The 25,754-nt window shown below is 37.6% G+C and overlaps 1 protein-coding gene across 2 annotated transcripts in view; it reads left to right on the forward strand.

Annotated features, from left to right (window-relative positions):
• Positions 1-25,754, forward strand: part of LOC125772241 (cyclin-dependent kinase 14) — a 124,908-nt gene that overhangs the window by 88,762 nt on the left and 10,392 nt on the right. For both annotated transcript variants that reach the window (XM_049443716.1, XM_049443718.1), the window contains exons 4-5: positions 4,659-4,855; positions 25,261-25,352. In XM_049443716.1, the coding sequence (XP_049299673.1) occupies positions 4,659-4,855; positions 25,261-25,352 (289 nt within the window). The remainder of the gene's footprint in view (positions 1-4,658; positions 4,856-25,260; positions 25,353-25,754) is intronic.

A 25,754-nucleotide genomic window follows, 5' to 3' on the forward strand; every position in this document is an offset into this window, starting at 1 on the left:
CGGTCTTTTGCGCCCCGTAGCAAAAGGTTGGAAGGAAGCTACTGCGATTCACTCACATTGTCTGGACTCATCTATCCACACGGGGAGCGGTCATTTTGGGGGTCCAGCCGCATTATTCTCCCTCCCAGTATTATCCCAGATGGTAGAAGATAAAATGAGGCAAATAGCATTCACGGACCATGGCAAGGAAATGGAAGCATCAGGACTATCGATGAGGCGCGAAACGAACGCATTTGGTTCCGTGTGGCACTGATGCCCGACGGGCACTGAAAATGATGTGTGAAGATGATAGTCATTCCTTTTACACAGTAACATTTTCACGATGAACAGAACACATACACACACAAGGTAGAAAAAAAAGTCACTCCAAACCCCTCGATCCGAGGTTGAACGAACTGGCATTGCTAAAAACCACATAACGGTTCAAATCGTCAAGTGATAGTCAATGTGTCTGCTTTGTGTGCTGCTCCAGGTGGTGGAAATGGAGATCCTTTTTGAGAGTGAAATCTTCCCCATTTTTCCCCTTTAGGGTTTTCCTCATCTTTGTAAGGGAAGTATAGAAGAGACAGTAAAAAAACACACCAGGAAGGAAAACAGAAACGGAAGGATCATTTTGTGAATGGTCATTATTTTTTACAATGCCCACAGCCAATGGGAAATGGTCACCCGTGCCCGACCTTTACGATGAGCCGTTGCTGGGAAACGGTTGGCCAAAAGTGTCCGTCATCTGTGACCAAATGATCTGGTTCTTCTGTTGCTGCCATCCTTTTCTTTTTTCTGTTGCGGCATTAGGGATAGGCCTTACGGACGAGTTAATCTGGAATTGGGAAGAAGCAACCATTTGCAACGCAGAAATAATGTTGCTCGAACCAATCCTTTCACGGCAAAAACCATGGGTTTTTTTTCAATTGTTTGGGTTATAAAGAGTGTTTTGAAAGCAATTGAAAATATTAAATTAAAAATGTAATTTTATAATTGAAAATGAAATATGTGTAAAAGACATTTTTATACTGTATTTTGAATGATTTTGATTTTATTAAAAGAGAATAGTTTATTTATTTAAATTAAATTAAAATTAATTAATGATTCATCCAACAGTTAGGTGAAGGTAATGAAGACGAAATTTTTTTTTAAAATGTAATTTTTTTATTCAACACATTCTACCGCTATGAAGGACTTTATCGGAACGTATCCTTATGTGATGTATATTTAATGTTTATTTAATTTTTATGATGGTTTTTAAAAACACCTACACTACCACCCTGTCCATTACAACATGCCCAACCATTTAAAAAAATGTCTCTGTGCTAAAATTCAAACCATTAAGGTTTCTTTCTTTTCTGTCTGAAATAAAAATTAGCCTTCAAAACAGATGGTAACTACCGCGGACAGACGAATGTTGGGATTTTACGATGATTTCCCTATTACCCAACACAGCTCTAGGTAAAAAAAACGAAACTGACCCTAAAAAGAAGAAACGCGACAGGCAAACCCAAAAACGATGCCCATTCGGTTTATTGGAACCATTTGAAGGAACATTTGCACTCCACTTAGGGGGTGGAGGACCCCATGACACCTTTTTTATGTTTTCTTCGGAATAGCTGTTTTTTCCCGGAATAGCTAATTTTCCTTTTTCCCCAAAAGCAAATTGTGTCTGTTAAAAATGGTCACTCTACCGATAAACACCTCGCAGCGAGGTAAATAAGGTCATTTTGGACCGTTTTCCTGGACCTGGAGCTTATAACTCATCAACACAACAATTCTCCATTTTATTTTTCTCTCTCAAAAAAAAGAAGGCACGGAAGAAAAGGAAAGAAGATATTACAGGACAAAATGATCAAATCCAAATGTGTGCGAATTAATTGTAATATTTATTGCAGCTGTCGTTCTTCATTTCCGGTGCAGCCGTCGAATCTCAAAAGCTGACGGTGTTTACTTTTGGCATTCTGCTTTTTTTTTAAATAATTTCTTCCTGTTGAGCGTTTTTTAATGGACTGGCTACCTAGCTTGGTGAACATATCATTGCAAGCGATCGATCTTTTCCATCCGATCGATTATCACTTAGTTGTGAAGTCTGTAAAAATTTAATTTGTTACGCTTTGTTCATTATTGCCACTTACCTTTATACTTCCGCGTTTCAATGGGACAAAAACCCTAAAAGAAGTTCAATTAAATTATTTATCGTTTAAAATAGTGACGGCCGCGTGGTGGTGCCAGTTGTCCACAAGAAGCGGAAAATTATATCTTCTCTTGTATGGTAATTGTCTTCTATTTTCGATTCTGTTATCGATTTGGACGATCCATTAAGAAGCTTACCTTCTGCTCTCTCCAAACTTTTTTCTTCCCGTTCGGTAAATCGAAAGAAGGAGAAACGCGAAAGAACCAACGAACAGGAATCGTAATACCACCACGAGTCGCGGGAAGCATTAAAAATTAATCAATAATCCATGGTAATGGAAATTTATTGCGGATCGGTACACAAATAGAGAGTTCCGCCCGTACCCAGTGGTCGCTATATTTGAAGCCAAATGGGCAGTGAAATTGATTTGTTGCGGAATGTGCTGGGTTGGAGAGAGATCTCTTTTTTTTTAGCTATTTCGATTGCACAATATCCTGACCAAAGTCCCGGCAAATGGTGGCGTTCCGTATGCTGGTTGGTCGCTCAGTATGTTTCCCATGTTTATGGTGATTTATGGGATTGCTGTTCGTTAGCGGTTTTTTGATATTCAGTGGCTTAGTTGCGTACGTGAGTGTGGTAGATCCCGGCATGGGAAAACCTGATTCGATTAATTTCACACTCAATTGAGAATCAGTTTTTCTCGCGGTTTGGTGGGTATTGGGAATCTGGGCAATCGAATCCATTTTTTTTCTTGTCATTTTTTAATCTTTAACAAGAGGATAAACGTTAAGACACGAAGCCTTAAATATATATGAAATAAAAAAGTATTAAATTATCGGAATATTCAAAAGTTCCTAAAAACAATTATTTTCTTAGTGTTTTTTAGCGGCTTATTTTCCTATCTCAAAAAAAAAAAACAAAGCATTTCCAGCAAATTTATTTCCATTTTTGTCGATGCGAATAATTCCTTCCAAGTAAAAAGCTCCCAGCTTCTCGAAAGCTCCCCAGCTGCCACCTTGCTACACAAATTGTATAGCATCGCCGTATTCAATTTCCACCATCAACACCATTGAGCTATCATAATCCTGTATCGTTGCGAAGCGAATTTCCTTTTTACCAATCTCCCTACACCTCCTGCCGCGGGAGGAAAAACCCAGGGCAGGAGGGAAAAATCACTTCCGGCAAACGGTGCGAATTAAATTTAGCTCCCGTTACAATTTTCTTCGAAACTCAACCGAAACCCGCGTGGATTGGTAGCATAAATCCGACACGGTGAGCATAGTAAACTGCACTCGGCAACGTCTTTTCTGCTGTAGGAAAGCTTTCTAAGACATGAACTTTTGTTGGTACTTAAGGGGGAATGATTGAAGAGGGGGGAGATGTAAGGAGGTAAATGTTGTTATAATCCAGTGCTTGAGATAACTCCAGAGTGCCCAATGGTGGCTTTATATCGGCACACCATCGGTACCTTACCAAGCGCTGGCACAGTAGTTGATACTGCAAACAAATTAAGCTGAGTGAATTTCGAGCGAGGTTATAAGATAAATATTTGTCCTACCGGGTTTTTGGGTGGGTTGGGCTTAGAAATCGTGACGGGAAGTGTTGGCAACATTCACTCCCATTTTACTTCCTTGCAAGGGCTTCGTTAATGCAAATGCGTTTTTGGTGGTGCTTTCTTTGATGAACTACTACGCGCGGTTGGTGTTTACAATCGGCACAAGCGCTTTCTATCGATAGTGTTTTGAGTAACGTGCAAACTTGTACGTTGACAGTTGGCAAATTGTTTAACTGCGTTTAGTTTGCAGCCATTGAAGCAGCAGCAAATGTGTAGTGAAGAGTAAATAATACCGAAAGGAAAGTTTGTTTGTCGTGTCGGGATATCAGTTTGCATGAAGTTTTCAAATTGATGAAGTAATCAAACCGTCATAATTTAGAGGAAAGTTCGATAGAAGAACCATAGGGTTTGTTGCTACGCTGAACTAATCCATTGGACATTGGAGTGTTGTAAATTAAAAGTTATTCATTTACCTTTAAAAAACTTTAATTAATTAAATATAATTGAATTGAAACTAAGCATGAATTGATTAAATATATTTTAAATGTATAAAACTATTAGCGGGATGATTTATAAAAATAATCTAATATACAAAAAATACATACATCTTTTTATATTGTTATGTTGAGTAATAAGAACCTAACTTAACATATTTCTACACCAAAGATGTACCAACACACTTGGTCCAACTTATTCTTGGTAACACTAGATCTACTAAGCGTTTTAAGCGTTTTCCGTTCGTGGTTAATTTTTAACCAATTTCGAAGTGTTGGAGTATATTTCATTGTTTATTTTGAAGATTGTATTATAGAATGTATATGTAAGACTAATATTTCATTTACCTTAGGATTATTTAACCCGAAAAATAATGTGCTGAAAATGAAGCGTTTCATTCAAAATTACTGGTCTGGTAGTTCTAATGTTAAAGATATAAATGATAGTTTACTAAAACATACAATTTTTCTTCATTAATATTCATTACAGATTGGAACAGAGTAAGCGATCACGAACGCGTCCATCGGCAGCTATCGGTTTCGTCCGACAGCAAGCTGCTAGACGACGACATCCGGGAGGAAACACGTGTGATAATGCGACCTAAGAAGCCACCCCGGCCAAAATCCGAAGTGTTCTTGAACAAGCATGACCCGCACCCGAGACGAAAAAGGTTTAGCGCATTCGGGGTAAGTTTTGCCACTTGGTAGCTGAGTGTCCTTTTGTATGCGACAAGCGAACGATACCATTTCTTTGTCCGTCCGGCTATTTAAGCATAATGTATGTGGTAGGAATCGTTCATAACCTCAAAATAACTCGTCAACAAACATACTGCAGAAAGGCACTATTAATCATTCAAATAAAACATTTTGACAGTTGCTGTAGAAACATTTGTGTGTGTGAGTCCAAAAAAATGGTACCAAAAATGCATTCTGTCTGTGTGCTGCTAAAACAACTGAACATCTCCAAAAGGGAACGACGGTCTCGACACGATAAAATACTTCCATGAGAGTTAACGCACACAAACCGTATGAGGTGATGCGTGTGTGTGTGCCTTACTTTCCTAAAAAGTCTCTGACAGTTTCTGTTTTGAAAAATAAATACACATTCGCTCGGTTTTAAATCCCTTCTCCACATCGGAGTTTTTGCAAATGATGGCACGACAAATGACGACCTATCCGTCCAAGGGGAAAAAACCACCTCAATCCACTCGACCTTTTCCATGTGAAAACGAACACTGACGATGAAAAATGTGGAAAAATCTCGTTCATTCATTTTGACGGGGGGTTTTTTTTTTGTTAGTCCCTCCACTTCGTTCATTTGCATACGAAAGCAAGCCAAAGTTTTGTCTGCAGTGTAGGTCTCTGTTTTTGACTATCATTTTTATTCCTTTTTTTTCGTTCGCTTTTGTTGTTGGTTTTCGGTATTACTGGGTGGGCTGCCGAGCTGATGATAGGGATTTTATAACCGACAGGCAAACAGTGTGTATAATGATAACCAGAAGTTGATAAAAAAGTGGTACATTTTGTGGGCTTTGTTTTTTTTTGCTTGGGTATAAATCAAACACTTGTTCTCTGCGTATGTGGTATATTAATTGTGTGTTCGTTTTTGATATTTTTTTAACAATATTACTATAGTCCTGCAGCTCATAGTTATGTATTATTTGGAACTAAAGTTTTTTGTTTTATTAAAAATTTTCTCACCCTTTCTTATATTATTCTTAAGCAACCTTCTTCTAACAAGTTCCAAGAAACATTCACTACACAAATATAAACGGCAAACATTTGCCTTACCAAGCACACAATTCATAATGATTGCTCTACTGGGGGAAAATCATCATAAACTATGAAGAGAAGTGGACGTAATATATGAAGCAAAAGAACAACAAACCCAAGAAAATCAACCTCATCGGAAAAAGGAAAGGTGGAAAGTAGTTATGCATGGGCACGAATCTCACGTCTCATAAATGATGCATAACAATGCTTCCGAATTGCTATCTGGCTTTCAGCTTTTCCACAAACAATCTTGATGTGTGGAGTGTTGTTTAGTTTCGTTAAAATAGAAATACTTTCCTTTGGTTGAATCGTTCTAACAGAATAACACAATTTTTTTTAAATATTCATATATATTTTTTAAAAGGATGTTAAACATAGTTTTATATAATTTTTAGATTTTCTTTACAAATAAATGTAAAACTTATTATTAGTCACAAATATTGCAAGTTCAACTTCTTATGTTAACTTGTAGCTGTTTTTATTAATAACTTTTCCAACTTATGTTGCAAGATTGACCACAATTCATTCTATTTATATTGGATGCAGTTCAATCAACTACAATTGTTTGAAGGTGCCAACTTATGGTTGATTGTGTTACAGAAAAGAAAAAAATTGCATTCAACTGAAAGTGCTTAACTTTTTCTACACTTACTTTGAATGTTGTAAGAAACTTTTTCCAGTTCGTTTACCATCTCTTTCAGGTAGTCTGAACAGTATTTTCGTATCTGAACTTTGCAACAAAAACGCGGCAATTCTTTCACTTCATTTTATCGGCTTCTTATATTCTTTTCGTTTCCACAACATCAATTCAAGCGAACGTAGTTACTATTTCTTCCCACATCGTTTGCTTGCAAACTGGTTTCCGGGTTCACCACATCAAAAAGTGGCAAACAAAACTCAAAAGTAAATGCAACCTGAGAAACGTACGTTAACAAAGGCGTAAGTGAAAGAGAAAATAAGTTGCTTCAAGCAAACTTTGCTACACCACCGTCGGCGTCATCTACCAACGAGCATAAAGGGAACGCTTAAAGAAGCTTTAGTGGAATGTGATTTTCATGAACCTATCCGCAGACGCTGAGCAATGGTGAAGAAAGCTTTCAGCAACCTTTCAAACAGTTCAAATGTAAGACTAGAAAACCCAGTTCGGTACGATACGAGTCGGAATAAAAATCAACTGCCGTTGTGCAATCCTGCGGGGGATGTGATAGTGAGAGGAAAAAATATTTGAATATGCTTTTGCAATCAGAATTTATCTTCGGGAAGGGAAAAATTGAATTTCATTGCCCACCAAAATACTGTCTTGGGGGTGGAGTGCAAAACCTGGAGCTGAATACTTTTTGATAACAAACCAGAGAACTGTCGGAAGAGTTGGTGTTGTGTAGTGTGAGGAATTGATTGCAAAGCTGCTTTCAATTTGAATGACGAATAATATGTTTTTACTGGGAACGGGAATCCTTCTTTCCGAGAGTCATTTGTTTGAGATTTTTTTTACAACTTACATTTTTTTCTTCGAATTATAATAATTAAAAATAAAATGTTCATGGAGACGCCTGGTGTTTCATGAAATATTGAACCGAAAATAGCAATATGTATTCAATTTTAGATGTCGATGCCACATTCGCTATAACAATAAAACAAAGTCCTTTGAAGCATAATTTTATGTAACTGCACGTATAAGCATCATTAGCCTCACAACATTGCTCTTCCTGCTCACCGACGCACATCACACACAATTAGAGAACTCCATAAACCTCACACAATTCTCCTGACAATCAATGGTGTTGGGGTGGAAATGTTTCGTTATAGCGACAAAGAGAAAGTTTTCCAAACCCTGGCAGGGGCAGGTGGGAAATTGTGAAGAACCTTACCATTGTGCGAGTGAACATACACCCAGAGGGCGGTTTGCCCTTACACTTGTCAAAAACGGATCCCTTGAATAATGTTAATAGCCGGCAGAGCGGCGGTAATACTCATTTTATGCATAATTTTATGCGCTCCATAGGTAGTAGACAGCTTGCTCTCTTATAATAATAATAATAATAAAAGTAGAAACAGGCGTTCAAAATTGCCGCAGGAAGTTTTCGGTACGCCACCTCTAGTCCCCCAGTCACGCGGCGGCGGTGGTTGGTGTGATGGAAAACCGCATCATTTTCAATCAAATCCACTCTACCATGGTTTTCCCCGTTCCATTCCAAGCACATGTTTCGCCGTACGAGTTCTCGTGACCTATTTCATGGTCCTTAAGTGGACGATTTATCCATGCACTCACACACACGCACGCATACGAGGCTTCACGCCAAGCACCCAGAAGTCACACTTCAAGCTCGACTGATCTTAACGACCTTACCGAGTCCTTTTTGGTGGGTTTTGTGGTTTCCGCCAACGATTGGCTTTTAGTTTTGGTCTGATAGGACACGGAAAGGCCTGGTCTGGCGATGCGTGGGGAAATTAAATTTCACTTCCGGCGTACTGATGATGCTTGATGACGATGAAACAAACTTTCTCGTCGCTGTTGCGTGCTGTTTTCCACGGGTCGTACTAAAGAAATCAAATTGCTAATCCCAGCTGTCGGTGTAGTTGAATGTTTCTTCCCCCTAAAATATTGCCTTTTACGCTGGATGATGGACTCTCTCCCGGTCGTGTTCATGTTGGTGGTCATGTGTTATTAAAACGATATAGGAAACACGCTTTTCCTACGTTCACACACACATGGAACACCTGGGAATAGTGATTTCCGTGCCAATCATGCTTAAAAAACGGTGACCTTTTAATTTGATATCCATCTCGGAAAACTCAACGGTGGAGTATTTTCATTCACACCAACTAAAGGCTAGAGATCTTTTCCAAGAATTGTTTGATAGGGTGGATGTGTGAGGGTGTCGTTTCGTGAGGTGCGAACATTCATTCCTTGTTTGCTGCATTTGAATTTAAATGAACGAACAAACCAGAAGTTGTGGAGTTGCTCGTGACTAAAGAATTTAGATTGAATTAGATCTAGAAATAGATTTTAATATGGCACTACAACTTTGTATTCGTATTGTATTTCTTTTTTTAATATTCATATCATATAAGTAACAGAATTATAATAAAATTTTTTTAGCAATACTGCGAAATAATTGGAAAAATAAATGTTTTTGCAAAAAAGAATTTGTCCATTTTTTTTCTCGCTATTTCTCCTGTACAACGTGTCATTGTAACGTTACAAATTTATGGAAAAAAGACAAACTTTTACAAAAAAAATATCCTAAAGCACTCTCACCCCTCTGTTATGGTGCAACTTGTATTAGCATATTGATTACTGTTCCATTTTGTTGCTAATTTTAGCATTCATTATTAGCAACTCTACCTTTCTCGCGTCCTATCCTCCCGGGGGGGAAAAATGATATTACGTGTTCCCGCAATATAGCTTCAGTTGAAAAATGGAAATGGAAAAATCATTTTCCCGAAACGAAAGTCCTTGGCTGGTTTTCACCCCTGGAGGTGGGGAGGGAATGTACTTCAATGTCCAGCTAAGCGAGGGGGAAAACCTCAAGTCATCAACCAGTGGAAAACTGGTTGCTGATTGTGTACTGTACGTCCGTGCCGTTCGAGCTTACAGATGAAGTTTGGGTACGATAAATGGCATGCAGAAAAAAACTGGTAACCAGAGTGTAATATCATTTCGCATAACTTGGACAAGTGCTTTTGAATGGAACAGTGATGATGGTAACAGAGAAAAGGTGTTTTTTTGACGCTGGGACCAAAAATTGGCCAAAATAAAGTCAATGGACTATGATAATGATTGTTAAACAGCCAAAAAAAGGGAACAAAGTTCGTTCGCTTTTGTTATATAAAAAAACCTTGAAAATTCTCCCATTTATTTACTTTATGATGTTAGTGATGTACATCAGACTTTCTTCATATATTCCTGCATAAAAGCTAACGAAAAGTAAAATTCATAATTTAATACCTAACTATCCACTTCTGTAACTAAATAACTAAATTCATACTAAAAAATTGAAGCACAATCCCTTTTGCCGTGTCAACAAGCAAAGTTGTGAGTAAAATTTACTGACCAAACAACAGTAAACTGCTTCGCTTTTCACTTCTCCGAAACTTCGAAAATATGCTAACAGCTTTAGCTTATCCTGGGGCGTTAATATACGAAACAAACAGTACAACACGACGACACTCTCCGTTCAGCGCCAACAGAATTGTGTCAACACATATTGTCGTCGCCATTCGTATTACGTATCGTAGCGTGGTGGTGTAACATAGTGGTCTAACCACCAATGAAGAGCTTTTTTGTTGCTCCCTTTTTTCGGCAAAAGGTTTCACCGTGGTAATATATCTTTCGCTAGAAAAGATATTGCAACCAGAAGATCTCTATCTGTCCGTGACCGGTACCTTGGTCATGATCTTTCTGCTTCCCTTACGTGACAAACAGCAGCAGATTGCAACGGATGCAGTTTCGCTTTACACGGCGTCCCCTCACATCCACCTCACTTTTCACTCAGTGCTTCATTGTTAAAAGGATCCAATTTTACACCCCCAACTTCTTTTCGCTACGGTACGGAAATGAAAACATTTTCCCGAGCGTTTTACAGCACGGTCGAACTCTAAACCATCGGTGGTCGAGGGTTAAAGGAATCTATTTTTCTTTAGTAGCGCATACATACACACCAATGGCTTAGCCGGAGCTTTTCAGTCAGGCGGAAATTTACAGCAAAGCAATGGAATAAGTTTTACAAACGTAAATATTTACCAGATCACGCCCCATACCAGTCCTAACCGTTCCGCAAGCACAAAGGTTTTCTGTTTTCGATCGCCTTTGCGATGGTCGTCTTGAGAACGGATAACGTGACTTGACGCTGGTTATTGGTTTGCGGTCGTTGCAATTTTAGGTGCAAAGTGGACAACGTTGTTCACCCATACGGGAAAAAAATGTGTCAAACAGTAAATCTTTACCTAAAGTACAGCAAATCACACAGTGCAGAGTGGAGTGCGGCTAAAATGAAATCTTCGACAAATAATCATTCTTTGATTAGATCCTTACTTTAATGTTTCTAAAATGATGTTGCAAAATTTAAATATTATTTAAAACTATTTTTGTATAAGTTTATATAAATTTTATACAAACTAAAAGCTACAGCTTTTAGCTAAAGTTGTGCCGACAGTCTTTTGTATGTGTGTTTTTTGTGTTTTTTAAGACGTTTTGATGCATTTCGTCGCAAGATATGCATCACTGTTTACGTTCGTTTTATAGTTTTCTTTTTATTTATCCACTGCTTTCTGTACATGGCACCTCCCAGTCATGTTGCAGTGCCAATATGTGTCCTTGCTCTAGTCGGAGTCACCACATTTGGTGACGGTCTGACGAAGAATCCACCCCCAAAAAGGAAATGCTTCGCCTTTTCGAGTGGTGAGAAAAGTGGGGTACATTTTGTTGGAAATGTATTCCTTTTTTTCTTTAAATTTTTACTAGTAACCACACTACCCCGATCGGACGGTGCAGTTGACTTTTGGAGAGGTTACCATTCTTTCCATTTTTTTGCTTACTCAGCTTACGGAAAAGCGGAAGTAATTCCGTTTTGCAACAAAGTAACGAGCGAATGGCACGATTGAATAACCTACTGTTGTTGAAGGGAAGGAGAAGTTTTGGGGTCATTTTCATTGGAATTTTGTATTGCAGGTGCAAAGTGTTCTCTAGCAGGTAGAAGCATTGTTACAAATGGGTTGGTAAAGTAGGTAAAGCTTTCCAATTTAAATGGTGTTCATGCATTTTGTTGGATTCTTTTTGTATCGAATATTTGAATATTCTCAAGAACATTCGTCACCTGGTAGAAGAGTTTAAAAATAAACAAGACATTTTCCTAATTTTTCCAGATAAGTTTTATTTTATCCTAACGAATTATTTAAAAGTTCAGTATATGCAATTAAATCAAATGAAAATTCCAGTTAATTACGCTACATAACTAATCTACTAACAATTTCATCTGTCTTGCATTTTTCTTCAGAATAAGGTAATAAACAACTTAACAACTTTATACACAGTTCCTGAATGAACAGTAAATCACACGCCTTTTCAATTTTTTGATATTTAAGTGTCTGATGAAGGTATAGCTCTGTTGGAGCTTTCTTTTCTTAGCTAAGCATCGCATTTAACGGATATGTTTCATTTGAGGTTATGTTTTTCAAACGTCTGTTAAATTCCAAAACCAAGATCTACACCAACTTTTACCATCCTTTTTGCGTTTGAAGTACGGCCCGAGCCTGTCTGTGCGATGGATAAAAATGGTTAAAGCTGTTCCGAATTTGGATATCGCACATTTTACGCAAACACTTTCGTTGAGCCAACGAACCGTGCCATTTCGGGTCAGTAAGAATGAAACAACTTTATTGTAAGCAACCTTGAACGCGGTTGCTCTAAACGTTGACCTGCGAGCTGATCGATGGACGCATCGATCGACTCGTTCTCACGATAGCCGCAGACCGATCAAGTTGCCGATGAACACCGAATTGCAAGTCGACAATTCGCACGCTAGGTGTTTTGCTTGCGTATCGATTATTGCAATCACCGCTGTCTCCAGGCACCTCGCTCAGGGCGCAACATGACGCTATGTTGCGCAACACTTAGTTAGGTTATAAATAAGCGAAAACAATAAATTCGATCATCAATTAGAAGCCTACACTTCAACGACTACGATTCGTTATTTAATATCACAAGCTATATGGATGCTTACCACATGGCGACCGTGACAGTGTAACAAAAAGTGATAAAGTGAACGGCCAGTGTTGAGAGGATCAATCCCTAGTGAGACTTAGCTTTAGTGAGACCCCACAAAACGCACGATGGGTAAAAAGCAGTCGAAAGTGTTGCAAAATTCGGGTGATCCGCAGGTGCAAATCCTGAATCAACTGGATGTGCATGAAGAATTGCACCATGATCACGAGAACAAAATTTTAATCATTCTCGCAATAGTGGCCATACATCTGGCAATTACATTGTACAGAATGTATAAAGAAAATAGCAAGCGTCAAGCTATTAAAGCAGCAAGAACCGTGGCAGACCTCAGAGAAATCTGAGATAGTGAATCTTTTAATGAGATAGTGAATCACAGACCCTGAAGTGCAGTTTCGGTTCCAGCCATCCAGCAAAAGATGATAGTGACAAGTGAAAAAGAAACCCGTACATTTTTATTCTAAAATCCTGAAGTGCAGTTCCGGTTCCAGCCATCCAGCAAAGGATGAAAGTGACGAGTGAAGAACACCCTGAAGTGCAGTTTCGGTTCCAGCCATCCAGCAAAGTATAAAAGTGACCAGTGAAGGAGACCCTGAACCTGACCCTGTGATAGCAACGCGGCGGAATGAACGGACAAGCAGCTGTTCAACTATCGGACAACCACAACAAGGACCCTTTCTATGAATATTGCACGTGAGCCCTAAACTAATCATTAACAAATGTTAGAAATAATCGAAGATGACGTTCAAACACTCGTTAAAATTTTAAACAACCTTAAAAAATCGATATATAAGAGATTCCGACCCGAAACACTAGAGGCAAAATTAAATTATTCTATAAAACTTTTTGAAGAAATTGAAAGACAACTAATAACTAACGAAAAAGATATACCTAGAAATCATTTAGACTTTCTCATTAAACTTTCCCGTGAAACAAACTTCCAAATCAAAGAAATTATTTCTCGTAAATTACAAGAAGAGCAATACATAGAAAAACGTAATACGGTAACCATGTCACCCCCATCAGAGACCCCATTTGACATAAAAACAGCAACATCGTTAATACAGAGTTACGATGGTTCCCCGGAAGGATTAGATTCGTTCTTAGATTCTGTCAGTCTACTTCAGGATATAACTCCGCAGCAGCACATTGCTACTGCTATCAAATTCGTCAAAACTAGATTAAATGGTAGAGCACGATTTGCTTTATCATCTAATCCACAAAATCTTGCGGATTTAGCGACAGCAGTAAAACAGGCTTGCAAAAGTTTGGAAACTCCAGAATCTTTGGTAGCAAAATTAAAATCTACAAAGAACAAAGGAGATCAACAAAAATTCTGTAATGAAGTAGAGGCCCTTACTCAAAAGCTCACGTCGCTGTATATTGATAGCCAAATCCCACCAGGCCAAGCATCTAAAATGGCAACCAAAGCGGGAGTAGACGCATTAATTAACGCTGCACCCAACACAGAAACGAGAATCATTTTAAAAGCAAATGATTTCGATTCTATACAAAAGGCAATACAGAAAGTGAACGAGTTACAGAGTGAGCAACCTGCCCAAGTCTTCAGTTTGTTCAATAGAGGACGAGGACGGGGAAGCTATAATTACCGTCGGCCCAATGTACAGCGAAATTATTACAACAACAACTATGAAGACCGTAATGTAAGAGGAAGGAATAGAGGTTATTCAAACCAACGTGGACGTTTGTGGAATAATTTCCAAGGAAGAGCTATGAGTCAAGGTAGAGCCAATCTGCTCTATGCTCAGACGGAAAACGGGCAGGTCCCCCAGCAAATAACAGTTGGGGGCACCGAATCGTCACAAACACCCGAACAACAATAACCAATAACCAACCAGATGTTGTTAAAAATTGTTTCAATATCAACACTAGCTGTACAAATTTCATCCAAGTGCAACTAGGACTCTACAACCACAAATGTACTCTATTAGTAGACACAGGGGCCGAGCTTTCGCTCGTAAAATCCAATAGTATAAATCAATTATCATCTATTATCAATACAGATGAAATTTTATCTTTTACTGGAATAAATACGTTACCAGTAAAAACCATAGGATCACTTTCAACGGAAATAGTTCTTCCAAATAACTTTACAATAAAACATAAATTCCAAGTCATGGATTCAACGTTTCCAATTCCAACCGATGGTATATTAGGACGTGATTTCTTGCGTAAATACCGGTGCACAATTAATTATGACACTTGGTTACTGTCAGGATATTTCAACTCTGATAAGGTTTATATTCCAATTGAAGATAATATCGAAGGCAAATTTATTCTACCACCACGATGTGAGGTAATAAAGCATGTCGATACAGACAAATTGACAGAAGATTATTTGCTAATCTCCGACGAGATCGTCCCAGGAGTTTTTTGTGCAAATTCTATTATGAACAATAGTTGCAAAATAGTAAAATTTATCAATACAACAGAAAATTACGCATTTGTTGACAAAAAATTTCCTAAGTCTCTAGTTCCCCTTAAAAATTACGATATCTATACGTTCGACTCAATTAATAAAACAAATCGGGAGGCAAAACTTTTCTCTGAATTGAAACTCGATCGCATACCGAGTGATTACCAGCAAGGTTTGACCGAACTATGTGCAAAATACAATGATATTTTTGCGCTAAAAGGCGATACCCTCACGCACAATAACTTTTACAAACAGGTAATAAATTTAAATGATAATGTACCGACCTACATTAAAAACTACAGAACCCCCCAGGCACATAAATCCGAAATTAATCGACAAGTAGAGAAAATGCTGAATGACAAAATAATTCAACCGTCAATATCGCCTTATAATTCTCCAATATTGTTGGTGCCCAAAAAATCAACAACCAATGAAAAAAAATGGCGGTTGGTTGTCGACTTCAGACAACTAAATAAAAAGATTTCGGCAGACAAGTTCCCATTACCAAGAATTGACGACATTTTAGACCAACTTGGTAGAGCAAAATTTTTTTCCACGCTTGATTTAATGTCAGGTTTTCATCAGATTGAAATTGACACAAAATCAAAGAAATATACGGCATTTTCCACCGATAATGGTCATTTTGAATTTAACCGATTACCCTTTGGACTAAATATTTCGCCAAATAGTTTCCAAAGGATGATGACAATAGCACTGAGTGGACTATCTCCGGAATGCGCATTCCTATACATAGATGATATCATCGTATTAGGATGTTCAATAAGACATCATCTAAAAAATTTAGAGGAGGTGTTCATAAAACTTCGGAAGTTTAATTTGAAACTTAACCCAGAAAAATGTAAATTTTTCTGTTCTGAAGTTACATATTTAGGCCATCACATTTCACAAAACGGTATCCTACCAGACAAGTCCAAATATAGTATCATAAAAAATTTTCCTACACCAGAAAATTCCGACGACGTACGAAGGTTCGTTGCATTTTGCAATTACTATCGTAGATTTATACCATATTTTTCTGAAATAGCTTTACCACTTAACTCCCTACAAAAAAAGAATGCCAACTTCGTCTGGAGTAACGAATGTGAAGTAGCGTTTCGTACACTTAAAGAGAAACTGGTTTCGCCACAAATTCTACAATTTCCCGACTTTAACAAAAGGTTCGTGTTAAGCACGGATGCGTCGAAAAACGCATGTGGTGCGGTATTATCCCAACCACACGGCAATATTGACCTACCAATCGCGTATGCAAGTAGAACTTTTACCAATGGCGAAAGAAATAAGTCAACTATAGAGCAGGAATTAATCGCGATTCACTGGGCAATAACATACTTTCGGCCATACTTATATGGCAGACGGTTCACAGTAAGAACCGATCATCGACCTTTAGTGTACTTGTTCTCAATGAAAGATCCGTCGTCAAAATTGACTAGGATTAGAATTGATTTGGAAGAATTCGATTTTGAGATCGAATACGTGAAGGGAAAAGAAAATGTCGGGCCTGACGCTCTATCACGTATTAATATAGACTCAGAAAAACTTTCAAACATTTCCCTCCTCCCAGTGCAAACGAGGTCAATGACGAAACCAAAACCAAGCTGGGAAAACCAGAAGTCGACGCCTAGCGAGATTGATCAACTCAAGGCGTATGACTCGATCAATAACATTGATGCATTTAACATGCCAAAACTGGTGTTTACAACCCAAAACAATGACCTATACGTAAAAATAATGACAAAAAATGTGAAAAAGGCCTTTGCTCAAGCGCAATTTCCTTATGCATTAAAAAGTTTTGATTTAAAAGAATATGTACGCAGCATTGACGAAATGGCCAAAACCCTGAAAATCAAACAATTAGCAATTGCAAATAACAACATTGTTTTTGCCCTGATAGATAAACAATTGTTCTAAACAATTTGTAATCAAGTGCTTAAATTTGTCGACATAATATTGTACACCCCAGCACAAATTATAACATGCAAAAAAGAAATTGACAAAATTATAGCGGAAAACCACGATACCCCTTCGGGAGGACACGTTGGTACATCAAGACTTCAAAAAAAATTGAGAAGTTCTTATTATTGGCCTAATATGAAAACAACTATTAACAATTATGTTAAAAAATGCACACAATGTAAACAAAACAAATACACGCAAAAAACTAAAGAAGCGTTTGTTAAAACAACGACACCAGTTCAACCATTTGATGTCGTATCTATTGACACCATCGGACCGTTTACGAAATCCGTTGATGGAAATCGTTATGCTTTGACTGCTCAATGCGAATTATCCAAATTCATAATAGTTGTTCCCATTCCTGATAAACAAGCAAAAACATTAGCAAAAGCATTTGTGGAAAACTGTATCCTGATTCATGGCTGTCCTTTAACCATCAAGACAGATCTAGGGACAGAGTATAAGAACGAATTATTCAAAGATATTTGTAAACTCCTTAATATTCAACAAAACTTCTCCACCGCATACCATCCAGAAACAATGGGAAGTCTTGAACGGAACCATCGTTGTTTAAACGAATATTTACGACAATTTGTTAATGAAACACAAGATGATTGGGACAGTTGGTTACCATACTACGTTTTCTGTTATAACACAACTCCACACTCCACACATCAGTACTCACCTTTTGAGTTAATATTTGGCAAGCCAGCAAACATACCACAAGCAATACAAAACTGCAATAACCTAGAACCGATCTATGACTATGATTCATATTTCACCGAACTGAAATTCAAAATACAATCAGCAATAATGAACACTAGGATATCACTCGAAAGAGCTAAAGTGACCCGCAATACCAAACAAAGCGCAGAAGCAAATTCGTTAAATCTATCCAAGGGCGACACGGTTTGGATAAAAAAGGAAAGTAGAAGAAAACTAGATAGTGTATATGAGGGACCATTCGAGGTTACCCTGATGGAATATCCTAACGCAACAATCAAAAATAAATTGACTAATGAAATGCAAAAGGTGCATTCAAATAGATTAATAAAATAATATAATGAATACAAAAAAAAGGGAGGGGCGAGATACCATTAAAAATATAAATATATATATTATTAGGTAAAATAGGATTCAACGGTTTTTTAATATTCGTATTCGATTCTCCTCCGATACAACTACTATTTTTCATTTCTATATTTCATGTTTCTCTAGAATATAATTATACTTATGATAAGTAGCTACGACAACAGGTTTAGAAAAATGTAAGAGAAAGGTGTTTGGAGATGATAACAAAAAGACCTTTTCAAAAGGGGGAAGGTGTAAGCAACCTTGAACGCGGTTGCTCTAAACGTTGACCTGCGAGCTGATCGATGGACGCATCGATCGACTCGTTCTCACGATAGCCGCAGACCGATCAAGTTGCCGATGAACACCGAATTGCAAGTCGACAATTCGCACGCTAGGTGTTTTGCTTGCGTATCGATTATTGCAATCACCGCTGTCTCCAGGCACCTCGCTCAGGGCGCAACATGACGCTATGTTGCGCAACACTTAGTTAGGTTATAAATAAGCGAAAACAATAAATTCGATCATCAATTAGAAGCCTACACTTCAACGACTACGATTCGTTATTTAATATCACAAGCTATATGGATGCTTACCACATGGCGACCGTGACAGTGTAACAAAAAGTGATAAAGTGAACGGCCAGTGTTGAGAGGATCAATCCCTAGTGAGACTTAGCTTTAGTGAGACCCCACAAAACGCACGATGGGTAAAAAGCAGTCGAAAGTGTTGCAAAATTCGGGTGATCCGCAGGTGCAAATCCTGAATCAACTGGATGTGCATGAAGAATTGCACCATGATCACGAGAACAAAATTTTAATCATTCTCGCAATAGTGGCCATACATCTGGCAATTACATTGTACAGAATGTATAAAGAAAATAGCAAGCGTCAAGCTATTAAAGCAGCAAGAACCGTGGCAGACCTCAGAGAAATCTGAGATAGTGAATCTTTTAATGAGATAGTGAATCACAGACCCTGAAGTGCAGTTTCGGTTCCAGCCATCCAGCAAAAGATGATAGTGACAAGTGAAAAAGAAACCCGTACATTTTTATTCTAAAATCCTGAAGTGCAGTTCCGGTTCCAGCCATCCAGCAAAGGATGAAAGTGACGAGTGAAGAACACCCTGAAGTGCAGTTTCGGTTCCAGCCATCCAGCAAAGTATAAAAGTGACCAGTGAAGGAGACCCTGAACCTGACCCTGTGATAGCAACGCGGCGGAATGAACGGACAAGCAGCTGTTCAACTATCGGACAACCACAACAAGGACCCTTTCTATGAATATTGCACGTGAGCCCTAAACTAATCATTAACAAATGTTAGAAATAATCGAAGATGACGTTCAAACACTCGTTAAAATTTTAAACAACCTTAAAAAATCGATATATAAGAGATTCCGACCCGAAACACTAGAGGCAAAATTAAATTATTCTATAAAACTTTTTGAAGAAATTGAAAGACAACTAATAACTAACGAAAAAGATATACCTAGAAATCATTTAGACTTTCTCATTAAACTTTCCCGTGAAACAAACTTCCAAATCAAAGAAATTATTTCTCGTAAATTACAAGAAGAGCAATACATAGAAAAACGTAATACGGTAACCATGTCACCCCCATCAGAGACCCCATTTGACATAAAAACAGCAACATCGTTAATACAGAGTTACGATGGTTCCCCGGAAGGATTAGATTCGTTCTTAGATTCTGTCAGTCTACTTCAGGATATAACTCCGCAGCAGCACATTGCTACTGCTATCAAATTCGTCAAAACTAGATTAAATGGTAGAGCACGATTTGCTTTATCATCTAATCCACAAAATCTTGCGGATTTAGCGACAGCAGTAAAACAGGCTTGCAAAAGTTTGGAAACTCCAGAATCTTTGGTAGCAAAATTAAAATCTACAAAGAACAAAGGAGATCAACAAAAATTCTGTAATGAAGTAGAGGCCCTTACTCAAAAGCTCACGTCGCTGTATATTGATAGCCAAATCCCACCAGGCCAAGCATCTAAAATGGCAACCAAAGCGGGAGTAGACGCATTAATTAACGCTGCACCCAACACAGAAACGAGAATCATTTTAAAAGCAAATGATTTCGATTCTATACAAAAGGCAATACAGAAAGTGAACGAGTTACAGAGTGAGCAACCTGCCCAAGTCTTCAGTTTGTTCAATAGAGGACGAGGACGGGGAAGCTATAATTACCGTCGGCCCAATGTACAGCGAAATTATTACAACAACAACTATGAAGACCGTAATGTAAGAGGAAGGAATAGAGGTTATTCAAACCAACGTGGACGTTTGTGGAATAATTTCCAAGGAAGAGCTATGAGTCAAGGTAGAGCCAATCTGCTCTATGCTCAGACGGAAAACGGGCAGGTCCCCCAGCAAATAACAGTTGGGGGCACCGAATCGTCACAAACACCCGAACAACAATAACCAATAACCAACCAGATGTTGTTAAAAATTGTTTCAATATCAACACTAGCTGTACAAATTTCATCCAAGTGCAACTAGGACTCTACAACCACAAATGTACTCTATTAGTAGACACAGGGGCCGAGCTTTCGCTCGTAAAATCCAATAGTATAAATCAATTATCATCTATTATCAATACAGATGAAATTTTATCTTTTACTGGAATAAATACGTTACCAGTAAAAACCATAGGATCACTTTCAACGGAAATAGTTCTTCCAAATAACTTTACAATAAAACATAAATTCCAAGTCATGGATTCAACGTTTCCAATTCCAACCGATGGTATATTAGGACGTGATTTCTTGCGTAAATACCGGTGCACAATTAATTATGACACTTGGTTACTGTCAGGATATTTCAACTCTGATAAGGTTTATATTCCAATTGAAGATAATATCGAAGGCAAATTTATTCTACCACCACGATGTGAGGTAATAAAGCATGTCGATACAGACAAATTGACAGAAGATTATTTGCTAATCTCCGACGAGATCGTCCCAGGAGTTTTTTGTGCAAATTCTATTATGAACAATAGTTGCAAAATAGTAAAATTTATCAATACAACAGAAAATTACGCATTTGTTGACAAAAAATTTCCTAAGTCTCTAGTTCCCCTTAAAAATTACGATATCTATACGTTCGACTCAATTAATAAAACAAATCGGGAGGCAAAACTTTTCTCTGAATTGAAACTCGATCGCATACCGAGTGATTACCAGCAAGGTTTGACCGAACTATGTGCAAAATACAATGATATTTTTGCGCTAAAAGGCGATACCCTCACGCACAATAACTTTTACAAACAGGTAATAAATTTAAATGATAATGTACCGACCTACATTAAAAACTACAGAACCCCCCAGGCACATAAATCCGAAATTAATCGACAAGTAGAGAAAATGCTGAATGACAAAATAATTCAACCGTCAATATCGCCTTATAATTCTCCAATATTGTTGGTGCCCAAAAAATCAACAACCAATGAAAAAAAATGGCGGTTGGTTGTCGACTTCAGACAACTAAATAAAAAGATTTCGGCAGACAAGTTCCCATTACCAAGAATTGACGACATTTTAGACCAACTTGGTAGAGCAAAATTTTTTTCCACGCTTGATTTAATGTCAGGTTTTCATCAGATTGAAATTGACACAAAATCAAAGAAATATACGGCATTTTCCACCGATAATGGTCATTTTGAATTTAACCGATTACCCTTTGGACTAAATATTTCGCCAAATAGTTTCCAAAGGATGATGACAATAGCACTGAGTGGACTATCTCCGGAATGCGCATTCCTATACATAGATGATATCATCGTATTAGGATGTTCAATAAGACATCATCTAAAAAATTTAGAGGAGGTGTTCATAAAACTTCGGAAGTTTAATTTGAAACTTAACCCAGAAAAATGTAAATTTTTCTGTTCTGAAGTTACATATTTAGGCCATCACATTTCACAAAACGGTATCCTACCAGACAAGTCCAAATATAGTATCATAAAAAATTTTCCTACACCAGAAAATTCCGACGACGTACGAAGGTTCGTTGCATTTTGCAATTACTATCGTAGATTTATACCATATTTTTCTGAAATAGCTTTACCACTTAACTCCCTACAAAAAAAGAATGCCAACTTCGTCTGGAGTAACGAATGTGAAGTAGCGTTTCGTACACTTAAAGAGAAACTGGTTTCGCCACAAATTCTACAATTTCCCGACTTTAACAAAAGGTTCGTGTTAAGCACGGATGCGTCGAAAAACGCATGTGGTGCGGTATTATCCCAACCACACGGCAATATTGACCTACCAATCGCGTATGCAAGTAGAACTTTTACCAATGGCGAAAGAAATAAGTCAACTATAGAGCAGGAATTAATCGCGATTCACTGGGCAATAACATACTTTCGGCCATACTTATATGGCAGACGGTTCACAGTAAGAACCGATCATCGACCTTTAGTGTACTTGTTCTCAATGAAAGATCCGTCGTCAAAATTGACTAGGATTAGAATTGATTTGGAAGAATTCGATTTTGAGATCGAATACGTGAAGGGAAAAGAAAATGTCGGGCCTGACGCTCTATCACGTATTAATATAGACTCAGAAAAACTTTCAAACATTTCCCTCCTCCCAGTGCAAACGAGGTCAATGACGAAACCAAAACCAAGCTGGGAAAACCAGAAGTCGACGCCTAGCGAGATTGATCAACTCAAGGCGTATGACTCGATCAATAACATTGATGCATTTAACATGCCAAAACTGGTGTTTACAACCCAAAACAATGACCTATACGTAAAAATAATGACAAAAAATGTGAAAAAGGCCTTTGCTCAAGCGCAATTTCCTTATGCATTAAAAAGTTTTGATTTAAAAGAATATGTACGCAGCATTGACGAAATGGCCAAAACCCTGAAAATCAAACAATTAGCAATTGCAAATAACAACATTGTTTTTGCCCTGATAGATAAACAATTGTTCTAAACAATTTGTAATCAAGTGCTTAAATTTGTCGACATAATATTGTACACCCCAGCACAAATTATAACATGCAAAAAAGAAATTGACAAAATTATAGCGGAAAACCACGATACCCCTTCGGGAGGACACGTTGGTACATCAAGACTTCAAAAAAAATTGAGAAGTTCTTATTATTGGCCTAATATGAAAACAACTATTAACAATTATGTTAAAAAATGCACACAATGTAAACAAAACAAATACACGCAAAAAACTAAAGAAGCGTTTGTTAAAACAACGACACCAGTTCAACCATTTGATGTCGTATCTATTGACACCATCGGACCGTTTACGAAATCCGTTGATGGAAATCGTTATGCTTTGACTGCTCAATGCGAATTATCCAAATTCATAATAGTTGTTCCCATTCCTGATAAACAAGCAAAAACATTAGCAAAAGCATTTGTGGAAAACTGTATCCTGATTCATGGCTGTCCTTTAACCATCAAGACAGATCTAGGGACAGAGTATAAGAACGAATTATTCAAAGATATTTGTAAACTCCTTAATATTCAACAAAACTTCTCCACCGCATACCATCCAGAAACAATGGGAAGTCTTGAACGGAACCATCGTTGTTTAAACGAATATTTACGACAATTTGTTAATGAAACACAAGATGATTGGGACAGTTGGTTACCATACTACGTTTTCTGTTATAACACAACTCCACACTCCACACATCAGTACTCACCTTTTGAGTTAATATTTGGCAAGCCAGCAAACATACCACAAGCAATACAAAACTGCAATAACCTAGAACCGATCTATGACTATGATTCATATTTCACCGAACTGAAATTCAAAATACAATCAGCAATAATGAACACTAGGATATCACTCGAAAGAGCTAAAGTGACCCGCAATACCAAACAAAGCGCAGAAGCAAATTCGTTAAATCTATCCAAGGGCGACACGGTTTGGATAAAAAAGGAAAGTAGAAGAAAACTAGATAGTGTATATGAGGGACCATTCGAGGTTACCCTGATGGAATATCCTAACGCAACAATCAAAAATAAATTGACTAATGAAATGCAAAAGGTGCATTCAAATAGATTAATAAAATAATATAATGAATACAAAAAAAAGGGAGGGGCGAGATACCATTAAAAATATAAATATATATATTATTAGGTAAAATAGGATTCAACGGTTTTTTAATATTCGTATTCGATTCTCCTCCGATACAACTACTATTTTTCATTTCTATATTTCATGTTTCTCTAGAATATAATTATACTTATGATAAGTAGCTACGACAACAGGTTTAGAAAAATGTAAGAGAAAGGTGTTTGGAGATGATAACAAAAAGACCTTTTCAAAAGGGGGAAGGTGTAAGCAACCTTGAACGCGGTTGCTCTAAACGTTGACCTGCGAGCTGATCGATGGACGCATCGATCGACTCGTTCTCACGATAGCCGCAGACCGATCAAGTTGCCGATGAACACCGAATTGCAAGTCGACAATTCGCACGCTAGGTGTTTTGCTTGCGTATCGATTATTGCAATCACCGCTGTCTCCAGGCACCTCGCTCAGGGCGCAACATGACGCTATGTTGCGCAACACTTAGTTAGGTTATAAATAAGCGAAAACAATAAATTCGATCATCAATTAGAAGCCTACACTTCAACGACTACGATTCGTTATTTAATATCACAAGCTATATGGATGCTTACCACATCCATGGTTTTGAAGCTTTACGTGATATGTTTTTTTGTTGTTCCGCTGAAAAAACCTTTACAAACGTTTCCGCCTTAAACCTTTCTGTCCAACGATAGTACTAAAAGTTTCATCATGCTCCGCTGGAAGGTTGAACTTTACATTTTTTATGTATCTTCGCTACTGCTGACCATACTGTAAGGTTTCTCGATTTTCTTTGGGCAACATAAGAATGGCGAAACTATTGCCTCATGTTTTTTTAAACTTTATTCACTTTTATTCCACGAAATACTTTCTTTTCTTATTCGGACTATGAAACACCAGGCGTCTCCATGAAGTTGAATTGTTTTAAAATTTCTTATGAAATTTTTTACAAAAGACTTTAAAACATTTTATGAAACAATTTTACAACAGAGAAGTTATTTTATTTTTATGTATTTATTTATTTTTTCATTTGCAGGGTGACTCGCCATTCGGCAAATCAGATGCTTACATTAAACTAGAGCAACTCGGTGAAGGATCCTACGCAACGGTATTTAAGGGTTATAGCAAGTAAGTATGCCAATCAAGTTATTACTTTCGTTGTTTCGTTCTTTTTATATGTTTTATTTTCGCACACTGTTCCCAACTACTCAATATTTATCACATCAAAAGAGAAAAAAAGGACAAAGTTATGTGCGTGTCACTATAACAAATTCCATCATAAAACCGAACAAAAAAAAATCGTCCCCATTTTGATTCAGTTTAATGGAAAATCAATTACCTCTTAAAAATACAACGAGTTTTCTCGTCATTTCATCCTGCCCCCATACACGGGAACGATAAAAAAAACAATGCGTACACATTTTGTCATCCTTTCCCGCACATCTTTACACGTATAACAACCAATCTTTTCCACGGCCAACCGTCCCAAAAGGCTCTAGTAGTTATACCGTCGCACACGGTGACATGAGC

Source organism: Anopheles funestus, chromosome 3RL (assembly GCF_943734845.2).
Source record: "Anopheles funestus chromosome 3RL, idAnoFuneDA-416_04, whole genome shotgun sequence".
NCBI classification, from domain to species: domain Eukaryota; kingdom Metazoa; phylum Arthropoda; class Insecta; order Diptera; family Culicidae; genus Anopheles; species Anopheles funestus.